Raw genomic sequence first — 27,660 nt, 5'->3', positions numbered from 1 at the left:
TTGATTCATATAAATACTCTTCCACCTTCATTATTGACGCTTTCCTAAGTATACAGGGTGGTTCACAACTCAACGTACAAATTTTTAGGGGAGGTGGAAGACACAAAAACACAAAGCAGAATCACATTGAAATGTATGAACGGAAACCCCGATCTGATCAGCTGGAGGATAAACGAAGAGGAAGAAATGACAAGCCAATAATGGATGGGGAAAAAACACTATATTTAGCGATACTTTACACGGGGACAGTACGTGTACACGTTAAGTTCCACAACAAGTGCTCAAAGTTCTTACTATCTACAATTATGCGCGCTTCACAACGGCGACGCACTGATTGTCGAACCCTTTCAAAAATACCCGGCATTTCACGGACGTTTCCAGCTGCGGCGGAGATTCTTGCGACGAGGTCGGTGTCAGAGCCAACGGGCGTCTCGCAGACCATGGTTTTCAGGGTTCCCCCACAAGACGTGAAGTATCGCTAAATAAAGGGTTTTTCACCCATTATTGGCTTGTCATTTCTGTATCTTCGTTTATCCTCCAACTGATCAGGTTGGGGTTTTTTGTCATACATCCCTATGAGCGATTGTTTTTTTTTTGTGTTTTCTACCTCCCCTAAAAGTTTGTACGTTGAGTTTTTGAATCAGCCTGCATGTTACGCAAAGTGAAAGGGGCGTTCAAGTATTACGTTATGATCGATGGGGGGAGGGGTTTCCGATTTGCTGACTTTTGATGACAAGGGGGAGGGGGAGTCGGATAATGCTTACGTCATCAACCACCCTTTATGAAAATAATAAATATTTTTAATGACATCTTACTCGGTGTACCAAAAACGAGAAAAACCTTTCGATAGTTTGTGGGCACTTGAAGTGACAACCCCCACCCCACTATTGATAAGTGTCCTACAGAGTCACTTTAGTGATCTCTAAATTTTTCGCGGAAAGAAGTGCTCTGGAATTGTACCACGAGGCATTTAAGCGATCTGTAGATGTGCCGCTTAGTTTTTTTTTTTCACAAAATTAGGTTTGAGGAGAACGGGCCGAATCAGATAACCCCCCCCCCCCGGGGCCATATTTGGTCCATGGGCCAAGGGCCTTTATGCGATCATTGTTTGGTTTAGAGGGTGGGTCGGTCGCAATGAATTTATTAAAGATAAATTTTGAGTTCATAGCCTTCAAATAACATTGGAATTAACAGAAATTTATTATAGTAACATATAAAGGTATTTTATTACGAAATTTCAAAAGGGGTTCAAACTCGTCCGTCACTATGACCACTCGAGCACCACAGCTGCATTTACTTTTCTACTGGGAAATTTGGTGCGGACCGGCTGGGACCCTTTTGGCGGGCAGCATTTGGCCCGCGGGCTTGATGTTGTGCATCCCCTGCAGTAAAAGCCAAGCATTACCAAAGGGGCCGTTCTAGTATTACGTAGCAAAATTTTGTCATCAGCTGAATTTTGTCATCTCTGATCCCACCAATATGCGTTAGGATTCAGAGGGCAGAGCTGATGACAAAATTTTGCTACGCAATACTTGAACGGCCCCTTTGGTAATGCTTGGCTTTTACTGCAGGGGATGCACAACATCAAGCCCGCGGGCCAAATGCTGCCCGCCAAAAGGGTCCCAGCCGGTCCGCACCAAATTTCCCAGTAGAAAAGTAAATGCAGCTGTGGTGGTCGAGTGGTCATAGTGACGGACTTGCATCGCGAAGCGAGTTTGAACCCCCCTTTTGAAATTTCGTAATAAAATACCTTTATATGTTACTATAATAAATTTTTGTTAATTCCAATGTTATTTGAAGGCTATGAACTCAAAATTTATCTTTAATAAATTCATTGCGACCGACCCACCCTCTAAGCCATATAATGATAAATCGCATAAAGGCCCTTGGCCCATGGACCAAATGTGGCCCTGGGGTTATCTGATGCCACCTGCCTTCCCCAAACCCAATTTTGTAAAAATGAGCTAAGTGGCACATTTAAAGATCGCTTAAGTATCCCGTGGTACAATTTAAGCGGCCCGTGGCACATTTTTAGATCACTTAAATGACCCGGGACACAGTTCCAGAACACTTAAGCGCTCCGTGACACATTTAGAGATCCCTTGAGTGACATGTGACGTAGTTTTAGAGCGCTTAAGTGGCCGCCTTGGTTCTACATCACTTAAGTTACCCGCGGCACATTCTCAGATTATTTAAGTGATCCGCGGCATATAATCACTTGAGTGATGCGTAGCACAGTTCCAGAGCATTGAAGCGGCCCGGACACATTTCCAGATCACTTTGATCCGCGAAAAATTTAGAGATCACCAAAATGGCTCTGTAGGGCATTTATCAATAGTGGGAGGAATGTTACTTCAAGAGTGACCACAAACTATCGAAAGGTTTTTCTTGTTTTTGGCGCACCGAGTAAGATGCCATTAAGAATATTTCATATTTTCATAAAGGGTGGTTGATGACGTAAGCATTATCCACACCCCCCCTCCGCCCCCGTCATAAAAAAGTCAGCAAATCGGAACCCCCCCCCCGATCATCGCCCCAAAGAGGAAAAAGAAACGAAAATAAAACTGTTACCTCCATAGCATAACCCTTGCCATCAATCTTGTGCTCAGAACCTACAGATTTGTCGGATCCGTCACCGAAATGGAAATGAAACTGATCAATTTTGTAATAATTCTGTCCGTAAAGTAATCCGTTCCACACATTCTTCACAAACATTGGTCTGACTTCAACTGACAATGACAAAAGACAAGAAAAAACTTCTCGTTAACTTACTGGAATTTCTGGAGTATAATTCAATATATAACAGTGTTTCTCAATCTTCCCACACTTTACTGGACCCAAGGACCAGTAAAATGCCGGAAACAGTTTGACGGATCACTTGTGTCCCGTATTGGCAGGACATTCCTTTATTTCATAGTTGTTATGTATATCTTTTATTCGTTTGTCCCGTTTTTTCCAGGATGCTATTTGAATGTGCGTAACGTTTACTGAAATCGTGTTGTAATAACATATTATGATAATTATGTGGCTACATATATAAAATATTCATCTCACATAGGTGATGTGATAAAATCGCCTATTTGCCAGTCTTTTTTTTTTTTCCTCTCAATTTTTCAGCGATTTTAATAACAATTGGGGATTTTCAGATTTATGGAAAAGGTTTTTTGATGACGTCCCGTATTTTACCGACGTTTGAAGAGTACAAATAGGTCTACTCCTTGTTTTTCCTCAATAGAATATGGTCATCCTGTCACTTGAATGCTTTTTTTGTCGAATAAATTTTTTTCTTTATTGTGGTTTGTATTAGCTATGTGTTAGTCTCATGATCATAGAAGCAAAGGGGATTAGAAACACATGACTTCCCCCCTTCCTGAACGCATGTTGGTCTTCCGGCATTACATTATTCTCGTCTATCTACTTCACCAATTGTCCTTTGATAATAACATAACCTCCAGTATTATCAAAGGACAATATACATTATATCTCGTAGTTTTCTCAATTAAGGCTTTCTTCCGATTTTCAGAAGGTGCAAAGTAAGGGGTTACAGGGAAAAGTATTCTACAGTATTGAGAAATCAACTTTTCACACAAGATACAATAGACGTTCGTTATAACTACTACTTCACCAAACACCAACTCTGGCCATATCGCTATATTGCAATTTACTGCCATTAGTGAGATGGGTTGGAAGTGAAGGTGCTGTCTATCGGTGGTCGCCTCGAGTTCGTTAGGGAAAATATCTTATCGACATCCTCCCTTTGGGTTCGAACCCGGGACCCTGACAACAACTTTCACGATGGTAGACGAGCATCTTACCACCATGCCACTCGGGCACCGTTGTAACTACTGTCATCTTCAACAGGAAAACGTATCGGAAGTTCGTGATATCGAATGTTTGAAGAAAAAAATTTAGCTTTCTAAGATACATGCGATTCCATACTTGAACAGAATTTAAAAAAAAACAAAAAACGATTTTGTTATATTATGAAAGTTGCAGGACCGCAACTAGATGCCTGGTCAGCCGGGGCAAGCAGGCATTTTGGTGCTCCCTTGTAATGTTGAAGCAGGTATTGAAGGGTGAAATTGGCAAAATTTCATCAGCTCTGTTCTTTACCTCCTAATCAAGGAAGTACTCGTGGGTGGGTGGGGGTGGAGGGCTCTTCCCCCCCAGACAAAACAAAAATTCATTTTTTGATGAAAAGAAAAAACTTAAAATTTCGGATTTTCTTAAAATTTCCTTTATATGTTATTGTAATCAATTTCTGTTAATGTTTGCTATTTGAAGGCTAAGAACTCAAAATTCTTCTTCAGGAAATAAATTGCGACCCACTCCCTGAACCATATATGCGAAACCCATGACCAGCGGGCCAAATGTGGCCGATCGGGGTGGGTTATCTAATGTGGCCCGCCACCTCAAACATAATTTTTTTAAAAATGAACAATGTGGCACATTTACAGATCGCTTAAGTGACCCGCGGTACAATTCCATAGCATTTCAGCGGCCCATGGCACATGTTGATATAGCTCAAGTAGGCCCCCGTGGCACATTCACAGATCACTTGAGTGACCGGCGGCACAGTTCCGGAACACTTAAGAGGTACTTGCCACATTTGGAAATCCCTTAAGTGTTATGTGGCACAGTTTTAGGGCACTTAAATGGCCCGCAGTGCAGTTCTACATCACTCAAAGTTATCCGCGGCACATTCCCAGATTACTTAAGTGATCCGCAGCATAATTACGGATCGCTTGAGTGATGAGCGGCACCGTTCCAGTGCAATTAAGCGGCCCGCGCACAATTCCAGAGCAATTAAGCGGCCCGCGGCACAATTCCAAAGCACTTAAGTGACCCATAACGCATTTCTAGAACACCAGACACATTTCCAGGTTACTTGAAGAATCAGCGGAGCATTTAGAGATCATTAAATAGGCTCAAAGAGAACTGGAAAGAATACATTGGGACATATTAGGCATCTGTGATGTAAGAAGAAAAGTAGAGGAGAAAATCGAACTTGTCAGTGGACATGTATTTTACTACAGAGGAACAGACAATGGAAGAACCAGTAATGTAGAATTTATCATTCATAAAAAGTGGAAAAATCGCATAGTTGCAAAGTTGGCTATGCAAATATCAAGCAGATACCAGATACAGATTACACAAATCTATGCACCAGCAACAAGCTATTCTGTGGATGAAGTAGAAGACTTTTATGAAGAACTAGACGTGGAGATGAATAGTAAAGGAAACCATCAAATCAAAATAGTAATGGATGACTTCAATGCTGGAATTGGAGAGAGAAGAAATGTTGAAAGCTCAGTTGGAAGTTATGGTGTACGAAATGACAAAGGAAACAGATTCGTCGAATTTGCAGAGAGTTATGCAGTTATGCATCATGAATTCGTTTTTTAAGAAGAAACCCGAAAGAAAGTGGACCTGGAGAAGCCCAACTACTTTACCGCGCACCTATTCCGGTCATATATCGTCATACGGCAATTTCCAACCAGTGGAGTTGGGTGGGGAATGAAGGCTCCATCCATCGGTGGTCGCCCCAGGTTCGGTAGGTAAAGAGTCACTTCTGACGTTTAATGTGCCCAGATTCGAATCCATGGACCTACATAATCGAAGACAAGCATCTCATCACTACGCCATTCGGGCGCAAGAAGCCTAACTGGAACAATAAGCGAGATCGACTACATCCTATCTAATAAGAAGCATATGATCCAAGACTACAGTGTTCTCAACAAATTCAATACAGGAAGCGATCATCGACTGGTGAGATGAAGAACAATGCTTAACACTAGAATGAAAAGAGCGAAACTTATCAAAAATACAAAAACTGTCATCGATATTGCAAAACTTCAAGAACCGGAGTTAGAGCTAACTGGAATTGAACTTTAATTCCAGTTAGAGCTGAAGAACCGATTTGATTGGCTATATAACGCTGAAGATAGACAAGATGTCACCACGATGAATAAAACTTTAACCACTACCCTAAAAGAAGACGCTGGAGAAAAAGAAATCAAATCAGAGAAGAAAATAACAGAAGAAACAGAGAAACTGATGAAACACCGGAGAGAATTTCAGATTAAGAAGAATGACCCTAAATCAAAAGTGTAAAGTGTAATATGAAGAACTTTGTAAGGCAGTACGAAAGCGGATTACATAGGATGACAGGAAGTTTAATTGCGATATTGTGAAGAAAGCGCTAGAAGATAATAGGAGCTTAAAACTAGCAAAATGAAAACTGTGTGTTGGGAGAAACGGAATTTTTGCACTAAAAAGGAAGATGGATTGGGGCACAGAAGACACATCAATATCATCAAGAAAATATATGACAAAGCAACTGCAACAATTAGTTTGGATAAAGGAAAAGCAAAGATTAAACTTGGAAAATGAGTCAGACAGGGTGATACTATCTCACCAAAACTCTTTACCACTGCTTTAGAAGACGTATTCGGAAAACTGGATCAAGATGAGAAAGGAATTGAAATAAATGGAGAATTTCTCAACCATTTGCGTTTTGTCCACGACATTGTTGTTGTCAGCAGTAATCCAGGCGAACTAGAAGAAATGATACAAGAACTGGCGGAGGCACAAGTATTCAGGTGGGCTTGAAAATGAATCTGCGAAAGACTAAATTTATGTTCAAACCCTTTGCGTTGAAGAGGACAATCTTGCTAAACAACACGGAGATAGAAGAAGTAGAAAGCTGTGTATACCCGGGACAAGAAATCACCATGGACAATGGAGCCATTAATGAAATAAACAGAAGACTCAGGATCGGATGGAGCACTTTTAGCAAAAACTGTGTAATTCTGAAGAGTCACATGCCATTATGCCTGAAAAGAAAAGTGTTTAACCAGTGTGTGCTACCAGCACTCACTTATGGAGCTGAAACATAGACAATCACAAGCAAGACGATACAAAGACTATAGATAACACAAAGGAGCATGGAAAGATGTATGCTAGGCATCACAAGAAGAGACAGAAAACGAATCACTTGGATAAGGAACCACACAAAGGTATGATATCATGGAAGGAATTAAACGTTTGAAATGAAAATTTGGTGGACATATTGCAAGAAGACAGGACAACAGATGGGCCACAATTATTCTGGGTTGGTACCCCCGTGGTGTTAAACGTCCGAGAAGGCGTCCCCACGCAAGATGGATCAACGCGATCAGAAATGTAGCTGGAGTCAAGTGAGTGGCTAAAGCATCAGACAGAGCAAAATAGAAAAATTTAGAGGAGACCTTCATCCAGCAGTGGATTGAAAATGGATGATGATGATGAAATAGGTTCTATAGATGGCATATTAATAGTGAGAATGTTAGTTTAGGTTATCACAAACTAGGGGGAAAGGTTTCTCTAGCTTTTGGCACAACCATTAAGAGGATGTACACTCATGCACACCCTCCGTGGACCACTCCACTTCCCCGTTCGAAGAGCATGTGTCCACTTATGTACAAGAATCCAGCAAATCACCGAATATCAGTAAAATCAGCAAATCACCACTGAATGGACACAAAACACAAAACATCTTAGCCGGACCCAGAGTTCGCCAATACGCACCTAGACGCGTACTTCACTTCCTGAAATTCATTTTCACCCCTCGAAATTTCCTTAGGGGGTGAAAATACTCAAAATTTAGGGGTTGTTTTTTTTTTTGAAAATGTATGTACAAAGCAATAAACATAAAGTGAATAGTATACCAAGGGTTCAGAGGTTAGCTAACACCATCTAAAGCAGTTATTTGCAACTTTACTCTGATCCTTTCACTGTCACTGATGAAGGAATTCACTGCGATATGGATTTTGTGAACTGGCTGTTGAGATGTGGGAGAGGATTTTGTCAAAAATTGCGAAAATTTGGGAGAGGAGTGAAATTACTCGTCATACAAAAAAAATTCGGATAACTCTGGCCGTAAGTGAGATAGGACCTGGTGGGAGGCGTGGTCTACAGAGGTCTACTAGAGGAGGTCTATACAGGACTAATGAATTGGAGGAGGGGGGTGTGTTAGTTCAGGTGCCAATAAACAAGGGAAAGATTTTTCTAGTTTATGGCATTAAGAATATTTCATGCTTTTAATAACGGGTGGTTGATGACGTAAGCATTATCCAAACTCCCCCCTTGTCATCAAACGTCAGCAAATCGGAAACCCTCTCACCCGTTCTATTGATGCTGACATAATACTTGAATGGGTTCCTTATATATACGTATTTATTTATTAGTTTTCTTCTTTCGTGACATATGCTTTTATAAACTGAAGAGCCAAAAAAACTGGTGAGGCATTTGTATGCAAATAAAGAGATATGGAACCAATCAGAGTACGGCGCTGCGGTCGGCAACGCCTATATAACACATTAAGTGTCTGGCACAATTGTTAGATCGGTTACTGCTGCTAAAATGGCAGGTTATCGAGATTTAAGTGAGTTTGAACGTGGTGTTATAGTCGGCGCACGAGAGATGGGACATAGTATCTCCGAGGTAGTGATGAAATTTGGATTTTCACGTATGACCACTTCACGAGTGTACCGTGAATATCGGGAATCCGGTAAAAAACTGAATCTACGACATCGCTGCGGCCGGAAAAAGATCATGCAAGAACGGGACCAACGACGACTGACGAGAATCATTAAACGTGACAGACATTTCCGCAAATTGCTGCAAATTCCAATGCTGGGCCATCAACAAGTGTCAGTGTGCGAACCATTCAACGAAACATCATCGATATGGGCTTTCGGATCCGAAGGCCCACTAGTGTACTCTTGATGACTGCACGACACAAAGCTTTACGCCTCGCCTGGGCCCGACAACACCGACATTGGACTGTTGAGGACTGGAAACACGTTGCCTGGTCTGACGAGTCTCGGTTCCAATTGCTTCGAGCTGATGTACGTGTACGGGTATGGAGACAACCTCATGAATCCATGGACCCTACATGTCAACAGGGGACTGTTCAAGCTGGTGGAGGCTCTGTGATGGTATGGAGCGTGTGCAGTTGGCGTGATATGGGACCCCTGATACGTCTAGATACGACTCTGACAGGTGACAGGTACGTAAGCATCCTGTCTGATCACCTGCACCCATTCATGTCCATTGTGCATTCCGACAGACTTGGACAATTTCAGCAGGACAATGCGACACCCTACACTTCCAGAATTGCTACAAAGTGGCTCCAGGAACTTTCTTCTGACCAGGAACACACTTCCGCTGACCACCTAAATCCCCAGACATGAACATTATTGAACATCTGGGATGCCTTGCAACGTGCTGTTCAGAAGAGATCTCCACCCCCTCCTACTCCTACGGATTCATGGACAGCCCTGCAGGATTCATGGCGTCAATTACCTCCAGCACTACTTCAGACATTAGTCGAGTCCATCCCACGTCGTGTTGCGGCACTTCTGCGGGCTCTACCCGATATTAGGCAGGTGTACCAGTTTTTTGGCTCTTCAGTGTATTAGGTTGCTGTATTTTGGTTGTACATATAATTGTGTGAGATCAATATTTTTTATGGACATCTATTTTTTCAGTCGCCTAGTAGGACAATTCACTTGTTGTGGCCTTTCTGTTTATATTTGTATAAATTAGATGACTTTGAAGAAGGGAGAAATTTCGTCAATGCCGCTTAAAGGGTTAAGAAAAACAACAACATAATTTTTTTTGTAAATTGAGAAAAAAAATGAACTGAATATTAGAAAAAGGTTTCGTTTGGTTTCCTGATCATTATTATGAATCAAACAACGCTACAAATGATACCTGTATGACCGATATTGACGACTTGTCCGTAAAACTTCGTATTATATCCGGTGAGATGAAACCTGTCGATGTTGTCAGTCATATTTGTCCCATTTTTGGGAATATCAATCGGTGACTGGTCAGATCCATTATTGCATTGACCTCCCCATTCCGATGGACCTAAAATTAAATTTCATATAAAGACTGTAAGGTATGGCAGCTGAATTCCAAAAAAGAAAAAAAAAAAATTCGAATAGGCTATGTTTTTCGACTAGGCCAATTTTCGACGTGAATACGTTCTTTCTACCGTCGATTGCGTGGTAGGTAATTTTTTTCTTACTTACTTACCGGACACAGCCAGGCTCTGCCGCTTGCGCAGGATTAAGTACAATGCCCGGAGTGCGTGGCAGTGTCGGAAAAAAATGTTATTAATTATCTCAAATTCCAAATAGCATAAATATACACGTATAAGATACATGAAATCAAGAACATTTGCAAAACCATATGAATTATAATGGCATGTGCTGGCGACATGGCCCCCACATCCTGGAGCAGGATCTTATAGGGGGGGGGGCCCAACCAGTCTTTCGCGGGCCCCCTTTATGATGAATTTACAGCGTGAAAAAACAAAAAAAATGGAATTGAACAAAAGAAAATCGTCCCGGGCCCCCAGGGCTGGAGCCTTGTCAGCCCACCCCTTGTGGGGTGGACATGGCTGGCGAGTCGACAAATAAAAAAATAAGATAGTACAAAATATTTGCGTGGAGTTGGGAGGGGTACCATTAAGGAACCCTTTCACAGTAATCAATGCGCGATTCCACAGAAATTGTCGTGCTGGTCAGAATCCGAGTCCTCAGCAAGGAGCTGTCGTTTCTCCCTCAGTCTGGCGCTCGTGAGCTTTGACCCCGGGAGATCTTGACGGGGTCACTCTCGATAAAAGAGTGGCGAATCACGAAAATCTTTGCAAATTTTAGTAAAATATTTTTTCAATTTATCGATGCATTTTTCGATACTAAAAATTGACTATAAATAAACAGAAAAATTATAGTTTATAGTCGAAATATTTAATAAAATATTTAAAAATCGGAACTTCGGAAGAGAAAAGAACTTTCACGATGGCCACGCCATTCGGGCGCGTAGACTGGAAGAGGCATTAAAATCAGAGTAATATTATTGGATTTGTCTCAAGAATGTTCATCAGTCGACACCATTAGCTTTTATTTGCTTTGTGAACCTCCCAAGTTAGAGCGTGAAACAATTTCATTACGGAAGCCGGCCGTGAGCCTGGTGCACAGCAAATGCTGACAGGCAGGAAAAGGCATTGAAACTTCGAGTTGTATCATCGGATTCGTATTAACGAGATGCTCCCGCAGACATACAAAAACTGCGGTACATTCTGAATACTTCCTGATATATGAGCGTTATATAGAAATGTCCTCTCCACTTGTCAATACAAGATTCATCGAGAGACTGGTTATTTGTAGAGATGAAGATTACAAGGAAGAAAATTCATTACTGCCCCCACGGGGACTCGAACCCCGATCTCTCGCTTGCCAGACGAGTGCTCTACCATCTAAGCTATGGAAGCAGATAGAATATTTCAACCTTGGACCGTATATATATATGTTGAAAGGCACCGTACATGGACGACGTCAACAATCAACTGATAGCTCGTGAATGACATAGGCCAACCATACATAGGCTATATGCATGTGGCCATCTGGTTGGCCTATGTCATTCACGAGCTATTAGTTGATTGTTGACGCCGTCCATGTACGGTTCTTTTCAACATATATATACGCTGCAAGGTTGAAGTATTTGATCTGCTTCCATAGCTTAGATGGTAGAGCACCACGGGGACTCGACCGAGGTTCGAGTCCCCGTGGGGGCAGTAATGAATTTTCTTCCTTGTAATCTTCATCTCCACGAATAACCAGTCTCTCGATGAATCTTGTATATGAGCGTTATTTGATAATGCAACTTTTTTGCGAATGCATCCAGTACCATCAGATGATTTAAAAGACGTATTCACGTCTTCAAAAAAGAAAAATAACTAAATTCGTCGATAGAGGAGCTTTTGGCACTGCTGTCACGCACTAGGAAATTTGCCTGTGTATAGTCCGTTTCAGGTTAACTTTGCAGTGAAGAGGTAGCTACGAGGGAACCGCATCAAACGTTGTTATGGCAACGAAAGCCTTTTAACCATCGAGTAATATAAGCTGGATGCTTTCAACCAATGCATCGATGCGCGGGCTTCGTAAGGTATGGCCGATTCTCGCCAATCTCACAGAGGGGAAAATTTTTTTACGTATAATGTAATGCATGCAAAATAATTGCACAAGTAAGTTAGTAATATTTATAGAATGAGGGGGAAAAAACCTCTGCTGAGATACTTTCAGAAACTGAAGTGGTTTTTGATATCATTTTTGTTTTTGATTGAAAAGTGTTTTAAGGTATCCGACTACGTTGAAAACGTCATTTTGGAAGAAAATATAGATTTTAATTTTTTCATTTTTTATAAAAGCCCTATTTGTTGTGATTCCAAAACGGGTCTTGTTTTGTTTATATGACGCTTAGAATCAAAGTTACCTTCACTTTAGTGTTGCGTTTTTATATACAAGTAATACGCAAATAATGACTTTAAACGTGTTTTAGGAAGGATGCTATTTTTGACATTTTGAGTTTGTGACATGATTTGTAAAAATCTATTCATTGCATCATTACGAAATTTTAATGTGATATTTTGCAATACATTGTTGACGTTATGAACCAAAATCTAAGGTCTATCACGTATATTTTTTTGAATTGCAGTGTTTTATAGACGAAATGTAGGATGAAATTTCAAAATATTCACACGTACATAAACGTATTTGGGTGTAACTTATGAGCATATCACGCAATCCTTTAAATTTTCGTTCGCAACCTGTAACATTACTAGCTAAATGTACTGTGAAAATCACGAAGCATTTCATTAACAAAATGTTTTGCAATCGTGTTTCGAATATCATGTGAATTTCGTCTAAAATATTTGACATAAAAACGACTTTTTCATAGAAAATGTCATGGGCAGACCAAAATTTGTCACTGTTTTCACCATTTCGAGACACTTTCCATTATAAAAAATGTTATTAAAGTTCACTTCAGTACCAGTTTTAAGAAAAGTGATAAGAAAGGTAGTCGGATACCTTAAAATTCATAAAATCAATTATCTTATATCAGCGTGTCACTAATTACTCTTCACGCCGTAAGTAACGCTAAGAATTTTGGAAAACATAGGAATATTTTCCCTTCCCTCAGCTGAAATGTATTCATAAAAACAATACTACACAATAATAACGAAAGCGACGTATAATTTTAAGATACTGTATATTTACTATGACTCTCAAAAACTCGGGGCTCTTGAGTTTTTATTTTATTTTAAATTTCTATGGAAAAGATGAACGTTAAATAAAATTTTTGAAGTCAATCAAAATAAAACTTAATTGATAACAAGCAGATTAACTCCTATCAACCCGGGGTTTTTACGTTTGAATACAGGAATAACACCAAATAATGATACCGAAAAGTTTAGAATTTTGTTACTCACTTTTCCAGCCTATGTCGAGGTCACTTGTTTTCATGACAGTTTTAGTCTTTTGTTACGGTTGCATATGCTGCATGACCATGAGCGTGGTGGTGACCATGAGCATATGGTTATGAATCATTATGGATATGGATATCATTATGGATCATTATGGATATCATTATGGATCATTATGGATATCATTATGGATATCATTATGGATCATTATGGATATCATTATGGATATCATTATGGATCATTATGGATCATTATGGATATGTATATCATTATGGATATGGATATCATTATGGATATGGATATCATGAATCATGGTCTTGAATCATTACGGATGATTCCTATCAAGTTTTGTTTTTACAGCAAGTATTCAACATGGGCGGAGATACGGGGGGGGGGCCCAGCAATAATGACCTTGCCCCCCCCCAGACTTTCGAGTCTAATCCCGCCTATGGTATTCAAACACCAAATTAGTAGTATTGAGGAATGAAAAGAGTAGAGAGTTTTTGAGCGTAGCTATCTCCCGGTGAAAAGAAAGACACAACTGCCACATAAAAGAAAAGAGGAAAAAATGCACAGCTAGTCTAAACCACTGTGAGCCCCTCTCCAACACCCACTAGAAAACAAAAGTGAAAATTCTCTAGTAGGTGTTGCCCTCTCTCGCTTATTTTATCTGAAGAGACAGGGGCAACTGGAGAAACATCTGGTCCCTGCTTTGGGTGAGAGATGGCGTTCGACTGTGGGTGCAAGACGCATTACTCGTGTCAACGCTCTCCGTAATCGGCTATTGGAATTCGGAAACCACCCTTATCTCATGAACACGGCAAGAAATGAATAATTAAAAACAAAGGAGGACCTAAAACCAAAGCTTCTACACCCATAAAGAGCCTCTCACAATGGTATCGGCGCTCTCGTGGAAGAGGAACACTTCCTGTGGAATCTATGCGTGAATATCTGAATCATAGAATCCGATTTTCGGGAGAAAATATGAAACTAATTGAATGTTCGTCTTGACGCAAGCCTATAACTGCATGCAAAACTGAATGAAAAATTGTATCGTCATGGACAATTCAACCAAATAACGATATGAAATATACATATGAATGTGTAACTTGTATCGAGCTTTTTTTCGTTACACAAATTTTCTTGGAAATCGCGCCAAAACGTTATGGATTTTTGATAATGGCAACCAAAATTTTTTCTAATTTAAAAATTTTAAACGAATAAACATCGGTTCAAAACGGTATTTTTCTGTACTTTTTCAAAATTATCGAAAAAATTGAGATATTCTATATAAGTGATCATAATAAAACTCCGATATATGGGAACTCTAGTTTGCAGCGAAGGAATAGACTGTCTATCCTTCTCTTCACTGCAAAGTAGACCTGAAACGGTCTATAGATAGATTATGGGACACCCTATACATCGAAAGCACGTGTAATACTTACCATATTCTCCTGAATAGCTCCACAATTCTTCACCGTCTGGTCGGCACTGATACTGTGAGAGACAGACTGAAAAAAGAATAAAATCTGGTATTACTTCATTTTCTTTTGTTATGATGCACTGTACATGTGTCTCTTTTGTCAAATTATTGGGGAAGATAGGGTAGCTACATGTCTAGGGGCAGTCTCGGTTTTTTGCTATTGAATTAATTCACTGTCCCGAAAAACGCTTTCCCTAACGCCTATTTATCCCGGTTTTTCTTTGTGTAAAAATTGAATGAAACAGTATCATTTTCATGATAAAGTCGGCTTCGCTTAATTGGGAAATGGATCCTCTGGAACCAAAATTTCTCCCACAGAAAAAATATTAAGGGGTTCCCCGCTAATGGAATAGTATCAACATTTCCCCTTGACTGACGTAACGAGCCTCCGAGGTCTCTTTTTCATTCCATTAGAGCGAAGAGGGTACGAGTTACAAGAATTGCTACTAGGAAAAGAAATGCATAGGAGTGGAGAACGAGACGTCCACAGAGATGTAAAAGAGGAGGAGGATGATAGTGAAAATGGCAGGAGGAATTCTTAAATGTAAGGGGTGTGGTAACCCCTCCTCAGAAGAGAGGAAATAAAAAAGGGAGAAACGGGCCAATTAGGACATCGAGGTGAAAACAAACAGGTTTGTTCAAATCGCGCACCTTGTTGAGTGACTTGTTTTTCTTCTTTGTCGCGTTTCTCGAGTACGTGCAGAGTCTTCTCCCCCCCCCCCCCGACTGATTGAGGTAGATTCTTTTTTTCAGGGCGTACCGAACAGGGTAGCTTATGGGAGTCTACTCCCATAAGCTACCCTGTTCTATGCTGCTCCGTATATTTGTTTGTACCGTATAAATTGTTTGTATGTGATCGTTGGGTGTGTGTATGTGTATAAGAGGTGTATCAATAAAAGATAAGAAAAATCTGCAGCCTATGCTGTGCTCAAAGGGTCAGTATATATCAATTCAATTGATATCATTTTAGAAAATAAAAAATATGAATTCGATAAGTTGTGGCTTTGTTATCATAGAAATTTGGAATTTGCAGAGCTGAGTTAAGTCTAAAGGATTTAAATTCAAGAACGTATTTCATATATAATTACAGAATCTGTCAATTATCTGAGCTATTAATTGACAAATAAGTGTGGAATCCTGCACCTAATGGAGATATTCCATTCCTGCAACAGAAGATATATCAAAAGCTGTTCATTCCAATGAGTTGCGTGACTAAATATTGTATATATGATTACATGTGGATACAAGATTAAATGCGATAAATGCAGGTAGAGTAGCACTCAGCATGTATGCAACACTATGCCAAAAAGCAAACTTTGAAAGTTTGCTCAAAAAGCTCTACAAACGACAAAAATGGTCGAGCTAAAGATCCTATAAAGCAGAGTGGATTAGTCTTCCATCTTTGAGCAAAAAATAGGTTTTTCGCTCCAAGTGATGTCTTGGAAATCATTGAAGAAAAAAGCAGAATAGACAATAGTGATTTCCTATAGGTTTTTGATGGTAGAGGTACTGTTCTTTGTTTCAAATGTTTACTTCAGCTACCGAAGTTTCTGAGCATGGTTTATTTTTTTGCTTAAGTCCGATGTGATATCTTTAGTATTGGAAATATAATCTATATACTCACTAGTTAATACAGCTATAACAGCAATGCAGAATTTGCATTTCTTCTCCATTGTCGAGCTAGAAAAAAAATAACAAGAGCTGGGCGGCAATATGTCATGGCAATATAAGTCATAGTAAAACCGCAGCAAAATAAAAACATGCGCTCTTTTTTTTTGGTCTTGTATATAATTTATTATCATGCATCCATCGAATATTATCACGTTTTAATCAGAGGTATATTTATGGTTTAGCCATATTTGTATAGGCACCTGTCGCCTATAATAACGTAATTAGGACGGTAAAATTACGTTCCCCCTCCAGGAAAAAAAAATCGTATTACGGCCTTGGTAAATCGCGTGCTCCTGTTGCATATTTCGCAAATACACTGCTCTATTCCGCGATTACACTATTTTTTTCGTAATTTTTTCCGCACAGCCAATCACGTTGCTTCAGAATGTACAATAATTTGCGTAACTCTACGATATTTCCATTTTCGTATCTGATCGCGGAACAGTGGTGCAAACAAGCTAGAAATCTCCACCGATGTTCCGCGAGACATTTCAAATGTGCAATCGCGCTATTTTCAATGTTATACACGGTGGGGGAAAAAGTCCGTAGAAACTTTAAAAATGAATAAAAGCCGGAAAAATAACCGAAATAAAAAATTGTTTGCAGGGTTAGCATTGCTAAGTCACGGGAATTTTTTTGACAGAGGGGGGGGGGGGAACTAAAAAAAAAAGCCGACAGGTGGTGCTGGTAAGAGCGACTTCGGTGGAAATATTCAAATGAGACGGTTATAAGAACTCGCCCTCCTAATCCACAATCAGTTCACCTTTGTAAACCGTATATGTGCACCTGCTCTACTCTGCCGTTGCTGGACTTGTGACTCGCCTGCAATGTGTTATCCCCTATGGTGGTGGTCATGTGGAACACATACTGCTGTAATAAACGATTTAGAGGCATTCTGTTCGTTATTTGCGTAACTTTTTTTGACTGGTGTACGTCAGCACCACCTATCGGTTGTTTTTCTTTAGTTATCTTTTTTTCGTGTCAAACAAATTCCCGTGACCTAGCGATGCTAACCCTGCAAACCGTTTTTGAAAAAATTACATCGTGCATGTTAATTATCGTAAACAACTATGAAATATTTAAACATCTATTTAAATATCACAGAACTTCAGAAGAGTAAAGATATGCTAAAAGGAATTACATTTTTTAGAACATTAATATTGGTCTTAATAATTTTTTCTACATATTTTTTGTTGTAATATTTAATTGATTTGTTATATACTAAAGTTTATAAAGATTCTGCAAAATATAAATATGTGGCGCTGCTTGTCTTTTGGAACTCAGAAAACACGCACGACAGCGTATCATCCGGCCTCCAATGGCATCGTTGAAAGGTTCCACCGGCAGCTCAAAGGTGCCATACGCTGCCATGCCACGGAACGTTGGACTGAAGTGTTACCTACCATACTTCTGTCCATCCGAGCCAGCTTCAAACCGGACATCAACACTTCTGCTGCTGAGATGGTTTACGGATCACCATTGCGCCTACCTGGTGAATTCTTCCGTAGTTCCGACCCTCAGCCAACACAGCCGGAATTTCTACGTGCTCTACGAGATCACATAAACACTTTACGTCCGATCCAAACTTCAAGGCATGGGACTCGCAACGTTTTCGTTCATAAAGAACTTGCTGTTTCTTCCCATGTGTTCGTGCGGCTGGACATCGTACGAAAGCCCCTTCAACAACCATATTTGGGGTCATATGAAGTGATTGAACGATCTCCAAAAGTATATACAGTGAACATGAAAGGCAAACTAGCGGAAATCTCAATAGACAGATTGAAACCAGCATTTTTGCTTGATAGCACTTTTAATGAGCAATCACCGTTCACTGAACCGAAACAGCCTTATGTAACTCGATCAGGGCGTACGGTTCGTATAAGAATTCCTTGATATTATTCTTATTTGCATATTTTTTGAAATTAATAATATTATTGGTTTTTTGCAACATTTTTTGAAATTAATATTATGTTTTAAAAAATTTTCGTACTGCGTATTTTTTGAATTTTTCGAACAAATTTTTTTGTACATGTCAATGCTATCTTAGTTGCCGTAACTATATTGTCATATCGTCGTAACTACATTGTCATATTTTTTTTTGCATTGTGCCATATGCCGTCCTTCAGACTCGTGGGGGAGTACTGTGGCGCTGCCTGTCTAGTACAATTTTTATATTTTTATTATATTTTTTATGCCATTCACTAGCTAGGCATTATCTAGTGTGTTCTTGTATTGGAGTTCAGTCTGGCTCCAACTGTCGACCGAACATGTCGTAAAAATCTCTCTCTCTCTCTCTCTCTTCTATTAAATAACTAAAAAAAGAAAGGAGTCATGACTGTATGTTTCCGAAATAATAACCAGACACATCCACCAGCACTATCATCACCACAAATACATTACAAATTCAGTACAAACTGAAATATTCAAACAGCTAAAGGCTGATCACGAAAATCTTTACAAATTTTAGTAAAATGTTTTTCCAATTTATCAATGCATTTTTCGATAGCAAACCGACCAAAAATAAACAGAGAAGTTATATTTAAACAAAAATTGAAACGTTTTCAAGACAATTAAAATTTTAATTGGTCGACGCGTTTCGGCTCTGTAATAATGGAGAGCCGTCATTAGGACCTCGTGGTCAGAAATCACACTAATGTGCCGTGGAGGGGTGATGTTTATGTCTGGTCGTCCGGAGAGTTCGCCTTTGTATTCGCTGAGGCCGAGTGGTCTTTGCATGCAAATAGGGGCGCCATCTGTTGCAAAGTGTTCAAAATTCTGTCTCGACTGAGGTAAATAAAGTCTGTCCAAGCTGACGAAATAGATGGCGTGTTCCTTCCATCTTTAACGAGGAAATCCTGGCAAGTTCTGAAGTATCCCACGAGAAAATTCAGTACGGAATTATGTGTTGCTTTTTTAAAAACATACGTTTTTTCAAAATCAAGAAAAAACATCATCTGTTTTTAACATAGCAACGCATGATTCCGAACTGAATTCTGCTCGAGGGATACTTCAGAACTTGCCATATTTCCTCTTTTAAAATGGAAGGAACACGCCATCTATTTCGTCAGCTGGGAAAAACCGCAGTCGAGACAGAATTTTCAACACTTTGCAACAGATGGCTCCCCAATTCCGTGAGACCACTCGGCCTCAGCAAATACAAAGGCGAGCTTTCCGGACGACCAGACATAAACATCACCCCTCCACGACTTATTCATGCGGGAATGTGCGTGTACGTGTAGTGAAACCTGACGTGAAGTTTTTGTTGTTTCTCTGTAATGCTTGTTATGTGTAGTGCTGCCATCGGCCACAAGTTTTTCTAACTATGAGTGGAGTGTTATGATTGAATGATTTATCGTTGTAGGACTGTTGCTCTCAGTGGCGAGACTTTTTAACGGGGAGATCGGCTCGCATTTGCGCCTTGAAGTTGGGAACCACAGAAAACCAACTTCAGCCGACCACCACTGTGGGGTTCGAACCCGGATCCTCGCATCGAGAGTCCGTCACGATAACGTATAGTCCGGCCCTTCTAGTGTTACGACGTGTTCTATTGGACTTCTAGTCATAGAGGGTTTCTCGCCACAGAGAGCAACAGACCTACAAACAGTACAAATGTAATTCATTCCCATAACACTTCACTTCTGAAGTATAGATGGTGGCACTGAAAAATCAAACACAACACTACATAAGCAATCAGACTGTTAGGTACACACACAGTTACACTTCCGGCACAACTCACTAGGTAGTAAATCGTCCATAGATGGTGACAGACCTAAGTTGTGCTCGGTTTGAAAGAAAGTTAGGGGTGGGGGGGTTGTGAGGGGTCGTTGCCGTACTGCGAACGTGACAAGACAGAGGTATGAGCGCATTGGTCGAGGCTCTCACTATAGTGATTATCTTCATGTTGACTCATACAAGACACAAATCATATCGTGGTCACGATGTGGTAATATATATATATATATATATATATATATATATATATATATATATATATATATATATATATATATATATATATATATATATATATATATATATATATATATATATATATATATATATTTATATATATATAGCCAGTTTGACAGAAAAACTCCCTCGTCACATGGAGCTAAATCCCAGCTAATCACCATGCATCGCACGTTGGCGATGAAAAAAAAATAGATGCGGCTCCTACCGGACCGTATTACAGCAGCACATCGAACTTTAACCGAGGATAACTCCAACCACATATATATATATATATATATATATATATATATTCATTTCTACGTTTCTTTAAATCTAGATTTGTTTCTTTCATGAGTCGTGCTGGAAGTCGCCATATTGGTTAACTTAGACAGGGTTTGCATTTCCCTCAAAGAAAGAGGGAGATATCTCATGATCCAAAAAGCCCCATTGAAGAAAACCCGGGCAGCGCCGGGTATTATAGGTAGTATATATATATTTTACTAATCATAACTGTTTGAACCCCTCCAAAACGGAAGTGTTCATTTCTAATAACTATTCTTTACTAATAACTATTCTTACAAAAATGATTATTTGTAATTAGTTCTTTTACTATTTGTGTCATACTGTATTTGTTATTGTTGCCACCTATTGCAGAGGCTTTTTGCCTAAATCAATAAAGATTATTATTATTATTGTTGTTGTCCGGACTGCGGACTTTGGCAGCAATAAATAACGGTAAAATACGTTATGTAAGTAAATTTTTATTTTACTCAATTTTGGGTTATAATGAATGCATTTTGTTTTCAAGTTGAAGTTTATTTTCCAATAGACAGTGATTCCTTCATACAGTGATTCGATTGAAAACGTGAAATCGTAAGGCGCTGTAGTCCAGGTCGATAAGATACTCGCCTAAAATACCAAAGGATGTTTAGAGGTGTCACGAGTTCGATACCCGGTTCGTCCTTGTCGGAAAACTTTCCTGACAAAGGGATACAACAGAAACGTCGACGTGACCGGAGAAAAACCACTGGCCTCAGCCAGTGGTTCAGCGCACCAACCTCGCGACGAGTATAAAAAAACAAGCCTGCCGTTCGGAACCGGCAATAAATCGTAGCTCCCGGTCTAAAATTAGCACTCGTGTGCAGAAAATGACCGTGGTGCGACCAAAATGATCATGGAATCATGAATTGTAATTATCATGAATTGTAATCATGTAATTTCATTGTATTTTCAAAATAAGCTTACCTCAGGCAATTGGGAACAATGATTTCTCTCTTTGTCATACCGGAAATATCAGGACATCAAATGAATAACAGGTGAGAAATGCGTGCTATTTATGCAGTCTTTAACGAGCTGCATCATGACTTGCACCTACGTCGTGTTGCACTTTAATTAATCTATCCTTTTAATGGGGAAAAAATATGAAAAGCATGTCCACATGTATTCAACAAAATCTAAAAGTAGGATTCGCTTTCCTTTTTTGAAAAAAAAAAAAAAAAACCATTCTTATAAAGCGACCAAATCAAATTTTTTGCCTATTATTTATTGTGATAATATTATTTATTGCATTTTAACGAAAAAAACTCAGTATTAGACCCCCACAGTGGTGGTCGGCTGAAGTTGGTTTTCTGTGGTTCCCAACTTCAAGGCGCAAATGCGAGCCGATCTCCCCGTTAAAAAGTCTCGCCACAGAGAGCAACAGTCCTACAACGAAAAATCATTCAATCATAACACTTCACTCATAGTTAGAAAAACTTGTGGCAGATGGCAGCACTACACATAACAAGCATTACAGAGAAACAAAAAAAACTTCACGTCAGGTTTCACTACACGTACACGCACATTCCCGCATGTACCGATGGGGGTTCCGCGGGGGGGATGTTGTGTGTGGGGGGTGCATGTGTGGTGTAGCAGTAGTAGATAGGACCTCCAAAAAATGGCTCGGGGATCCATGATGTTCTTAAGTCAGCCACCTCGTTGGGCAATTTGCCTGTTGTGGCGTTGTATTTGTATTTGTATTAGACACTTTTTCCCAACTAATGTAGTATTAGATACTTTTATACTTAAATATTTTTACACTTTTATATTAGATACTTCCTTTTTCTCAACGATTAAATATTTTTTCCTAGCAAATCAACTATCTGACCCTTTTTCCCCCAAACTCACAATGATATACTTTTCAAAGCAGTATTAGATACTTGGTGGGTATATATATCTATCAATTGCGTTAGAATTTACTACTCTCGGTGGTAAACTATTCCATTTATTCACAACCCTATTGGAGGAAACATTCTCTGTGACACCACCTCCTGGAGTTGTCCCTTACAATCGGTACTAGCGTCCCTTTGTCGAAGCAGTCGATTGACGGCTTATTAATAATCCATGGTTCATCCTATTCATATCGTTAAAAATTTTGAACACTCCGATCATATCCCCCCGACAACTGAGTTCTTTTAATGTAAAAATCTTCAAAAAATGAAGTCTCTCTTCAATGTATACCGCTTTTTATAATATCTATCTATATATATAAAATTGATTTTCTGTGTGTGTGTCTGTGTGTGTGTGTGTGTGTGTGTTCTCTATACAAATCTACAATTTCAGATCGATCGTCGCCAAATTTTGCATATATACCAAATGGGACAAGACTTGAACGATAGGCTACTTTAAAATTTCGTCAGCCCAGGGCAAATGCCCCAAATGGGCAAAAAACTGTCCGGCAACAATGGTTTTTGGGCCTCAACAATCACTTTCCGAACGTTTACTTTGGTTACCGTGGTTCCCTAGCAATGCGTTTCAGACGTGTATATGCCTTTACAACGGTTTGTCACTTCTTTAATCCTGTTAGTATATGTATAATAGTTTATGCCTTTATAATGGTTTGCCACATTTTCAATATACTCTCAGTAATGAGGCTTTTTGAATAGACGTCATAATCATCATCAGCATCGCTTTGAAAGTCAGGAAAAGGGTGATCCTCATAGAAATCAGTGCTAAAATTGTCGATTTTACTGTAGAAATGCAGAAATTAGTGGGATTTTCCACCCCATGAATAATTTTAAAAATTGTATTGAATTCTCAATTTTTGAAATATTGAGGTCGCTTAGAGATATACGAAGCCCAGGAGATTAAAAATGAAGTAATTAGCCGGACCTACTTTTGAGTTAGACATTCATGCAATAACATTGATTTCAACTTTTTATTTATATCTTCTCAAGCATGAAAATTAATGTCTCCGTATTGTCTTTTGATATTCAACTGCATTAATTCATAGTTTAGGATGTTTTAAAATGAATTATGGGCCCGTAAAGTACATCGAAGAAATTCCACAGCTTCAATTAAGCATTTTTGAAAGCTGAAACAGGCAGATGGATAAATTAAAGTTCAGGGGGGGGGGAATCGAAATACCTAGCGTCCGTCGTTTCTATGTTTCTTTAAATCTAAATTTGTTTATTTCATGAAGTCGCTCAGGAAGTCGTCATATTGGTTAATTTAGACACGGTTTGCATGTCCCTCAAAGAAAGAGGGAGATATCACGTGATCCAAACAGCCTCATGGAAGAAAACCCGGGCAGCGCCGGGTATTATAGCTAGTATATATATATATATAACTGTGATGTTTGACAGAGTCCGTTATACTGATTGATGTTAATTGCCATTCCTGAACCTCCCCAACATTTATTACTCTATGCCGTGCTGTGCTCTTTTTATGTTATCGTTTTAGGTGGATGATGCAACTGCTCGATGTGGAGAGATGCGAGAATAGGATTAGACTGGTTACTTGACCAGCAACTAGGGATTGAGTGCAGTGACGATAATGGTTTAATACGTGCTGCTGGATGAGGAACGAACGTACGGTTCTTCCCCGTTGATCCGATGGACCGGAAGGGACGGATGGTGTCGTCCTGCTGTAGGTCCGGACTGGACCCCGGACTGGTCCGGCAGTTATTACTGGTCCTTTGCGTGGGTCGGAAGTCCGATGCCGGCCGGCGGTCTTGGTGGATGGCGAGGCTTTCCTTTTTCCAACATGGCCCAGCCGTAAGGTGATCTGCTTATATCCCACAAAGGACAGAGCGTAGGCCATGTTTGCTGTTTGAATGTATACTGTCGGTGAATCCACTAGTGCACAACTGAACTTTATATATTCAAGTGAACGGTGAAATTTCTGCGGCCTTGATCATCATTAGGACTATAACATCCGCCGCTGTGGTGGTCGAGTGGTCATAGTGACGGCGTCGCGAGGTCCCGGGTTCGAACCCCACCGTCACCACAGTGGTGGTCGGCTGAAGTTGGTTTTCTGTGGTTCCCAACTTCAAGGCGTAAATGCGAACCGATCTCCCCTTCAAAAAGTTTTGCCACAGAGAGCAACAGACCTACAAACAGTACAAATGTAATTCAATCATAACACATCACTCACTTAACTTCTGAAATATAGATGGCAGCACTGAGAAAAATCAAACACAACACTACATACGCACTCAGACTGTTAGGTACACACACAGTAACACTTCCGGCAAAAACTCACTAGGTAGTAAATTGCCCATGGCGATAGACCTGAGCTGTGCTCGGTTAAAAAAAATATATCCATATCTAAATATATCTCTAACTGGCAATGAAAAGTCTCCCCCCCCCCTGCTCCTTTAGTCTTGTGATATTATTAATACCAGCCATTGGTCAATATCGATAATTCCCACTTACTTTTTTATAGTTCATTGAACCTGAATTTTTACACGTATCCTGTTTTTCTTTTCATGTTCTCTTTTCTGGTTCGGGCCTATGGAAAAACCCTTCCAACAGAGGACAAGATACGAGGGGTTTGTTTTGCAAATCCGCTGATGACTGGGGACAGAGTACGGTGATGAAGGCGGATGGTTCGAGATGTTTTCGTTGGTCTCTTGCGGGTGATCCTTGGCGGCCGGTGGGAGTTTCCAAGGACTTTGGGAGGTGTGATTGAAGTGAGTCGGAGGCGATGGGGGCCTCGGTGGGGTTGGGTTCAGTGGACATACTCCTGTATGTCCCGGGGATGCCTGCCAGAGAGTTTTTCCAACATGGAACAGCGGCTAGGTAATCTGCTTCAAAGCGAGGGCCATGCTTGGTGTTAGTGTTTGTTGTCCTTTGCGTGGGTCAGAGGTCCGGTGACGCAATGCCGGCCGGCGTTCGGCCCATGGTATTGCTGGCGGGGCTTTTTCTTCTTTTCTCCAGCATGTCCCAGCAGCGAGGTAGCCTGCTTATATCCCACAAGGGACAGAGCGGGGGGGGGGCACGTTTGGTTTTTGCATAACTCATTCCCCCGCGTGCCAACAAGGACACACGTAGCTTTTCTCTGTGCACCCTCAACCAAGTTTATGTACCTGTGTAGGTATGATCTAACATACCTTACAGCATACTCCAGTTCAGGACGAACTAAGCTTCGGAAAAACGGAAGAATGATTTTAGGAGAACGTGAAAAGACCATTATGGAAGTGAAATTGAGTATTCCATTCATTTTTGTGATCACCGCTGAAAAATATTCAGAAAACCTAAGCCACTCGTCAATGAGAATTCCCAAATCGGTGACCCTAGTTGCATCCGGGATAGTAACACCATTCAATTCGTAAGAGAAACGTGGGTTGTTCAGACCAAAATGAGAGACGCTACATTTATCAAAGTTAAACAACCTGGTCCATTTATTTGACTACGCTGCAATCCTGCTGGTTAGGTTGGTCTGGAGCAACTTCCTATCGCTTTAATTCCCGACTACCCCTATTAGTTTCACATCATATGCGAATTTGCTAGCAATCCCATCGATACCCTGATCGAGTTTATCGATAAAAGTGAGAAAAGTATAGGGTCAAGGATACTTCCTTGAGGAACTCCACTCGTGTCGCCTGTCCAACCAGAGAATTCCCCGTTGAATGGATTTAGCGTTGATTGATTCCCCGTCGATCCAATTCAGCAAGTTTCCCCCAATCCCGATCTTGTGTAACCGCTTCAAGAGTTTATCGTTTGGACCAGATCCAATGGCTTCTGGAAATCACGGTAAACAACATCTACATTTTTGCCCTTATCCAAAGCCTTGGTAACGTGATCATAGAAGCAAATGAGGCTAGTTACACTACTTCCCTATCCCGAACCCCATGCTGATTATCCGAAAATACATTATTCTCGTCTATCCACTTCACCAATTACCTCTTGATAATAATTTCCAGAATTTTTGAGAGGGAATTCTTCAATCACACTAGATGATAACTGGCCACTGCTTCTCTACTACCATTTTTAAATATCGGAACAACATTAGCGAGCTTCCAATCCATTGGGACGATACCCTCAGCAACACTACTTCTGTAAATCGTTGGGAATGGCCCCAACAAATCATTAGCACATTCCGTGAGGACTTTGGGATAGATATCATCTAGTCTTTTCTTGCACATGCATTTTTTTAGGATTAAGATTTAGGACCTCCACGTCTTCCACTTGAATATCGTTGAGGATATATCACCCCCATATCACCCCCGACAACACCCGTACATTGAATATCATTTTCTCTATTAAAAATCGACGTGATAAAGTTATTGAAAATACTACACATACCTACATAGCTCTATACTCTAGAGACTCTTGTAATGAAAAGGGCCATGTCCACTTATATCCATTGTTGCGATACCTAAAAATAATTGTGGGGTGGTTTACTGATAAAAGAAGAGCGTTGAAGAAAGCGATAACGGATAGCAAAAACGAAGTTGAATCTGGGTTGGCAGATAGCATTGGAACCGACCCCACAATTATTTTTAGGTATGTGTCACCTCGTCCACTTTTATATACTCACTGAATGCTCTTTATTTTCAAGATTAAGGTTACACACGCTATCCGTGAACCATAGAGGGTGCGATGTACTAACACGCTTTTTTCGTACAAAGGGTATGACGTCGTGCAAAACCGAGGACAGCTTCGTACTAAATTCTTCCCACTGACCACCATGACTGATTCCAACTGGTCTTTGAAAACTTCCGCTAACCTTCCTCTCAAAACATCAAAGTTAGTTGTCCGAAAACAAGGAACCAGTCTTTTGTTATCAACCTTACCCGAAGAAAAGTTGCAAAGAAAACTGATGGCACCATGTGATCACTGGAGGAAAACTCTTCCCCCCCCCCCGAAACATGTTCAACAAGATCCTCAGAACTACTAAGAACTAAATCCAAAATAGCAGTACCCCTAGTGGTTTCTGATACATGATGCAAAAAAAAAAAAATGATCGAGCACCA

At 40.1% G+C, this 27,660-nt stretch overlaps 1 protein-coding gene and 1 non-coding gene across 2 annotated transcripts in view; both read right to left on the bottom strand.

The window, feature by feature from the left end:
* LOC149066690 (putative carbonic anhydrase 3) overlaps positions 1-21,734 on the bottom strand; it is a 34,592-nt gene extending 12,858 nt beyond the window's left edge. The window contains exons 1-5 of the mRNA XM_089253218.1: positions 21,669-21,734; positions 16,426-16,481; positions 14,764-14,829; positions 9,760-9,918; positions 2,572-2,729 (exon numbers count right to left, since the gene is read on the bottom strand). Of these exons, the coding sequence (XP_089109344.1) occupies positions 2,572-2,729; positions 9,760-9,918; positions 14,764-14,829; positions 16,426-16,481; positions 21,669-21,706 (477 nt within the window). The 5' untranslated portion in view covers positions 21,707-21,734. The remainder of the gene's footprint in view (positions 1-2,571; positions 2,730-9,759; positions 9,919-14,763; positions 14,830-16,425; positions 16,482-21,668) is intronic.
* On the bottom strand, positions 11,255-11,326 carry TRNAA-GGC (transfer RNA alanine (anticodon GGC)). The gene has a single exon. It is a non-coding gene; the product is annotated as a tRNA-Ala (tRNA).
* Positions 21,735-27,660: the final 5,926 nt, after the last annotated feature.

This window comes from Pholcus phalangioides, unplaced genomic scaffold (genome assembly GCF_987345545.1).
Source record: "Pholcus phalangioides strain wild (caught in Gottingen) unplaced genomic scaffold, Ppha-v1.0 ptg000032l_1, whole genome shotgun sequence".
Lineage (NCBI taxonomy): Eukaryota > Metazoa > Arthropoda > Arachnida > Araneae > Pholcidae > Pholcus > Pholcus phalangioides.
The sequence above is the reverse complement of the archived record's forward strand: the minus strand, read 5'-3'. Positions and strand labels throughout refer to the sequence as shown.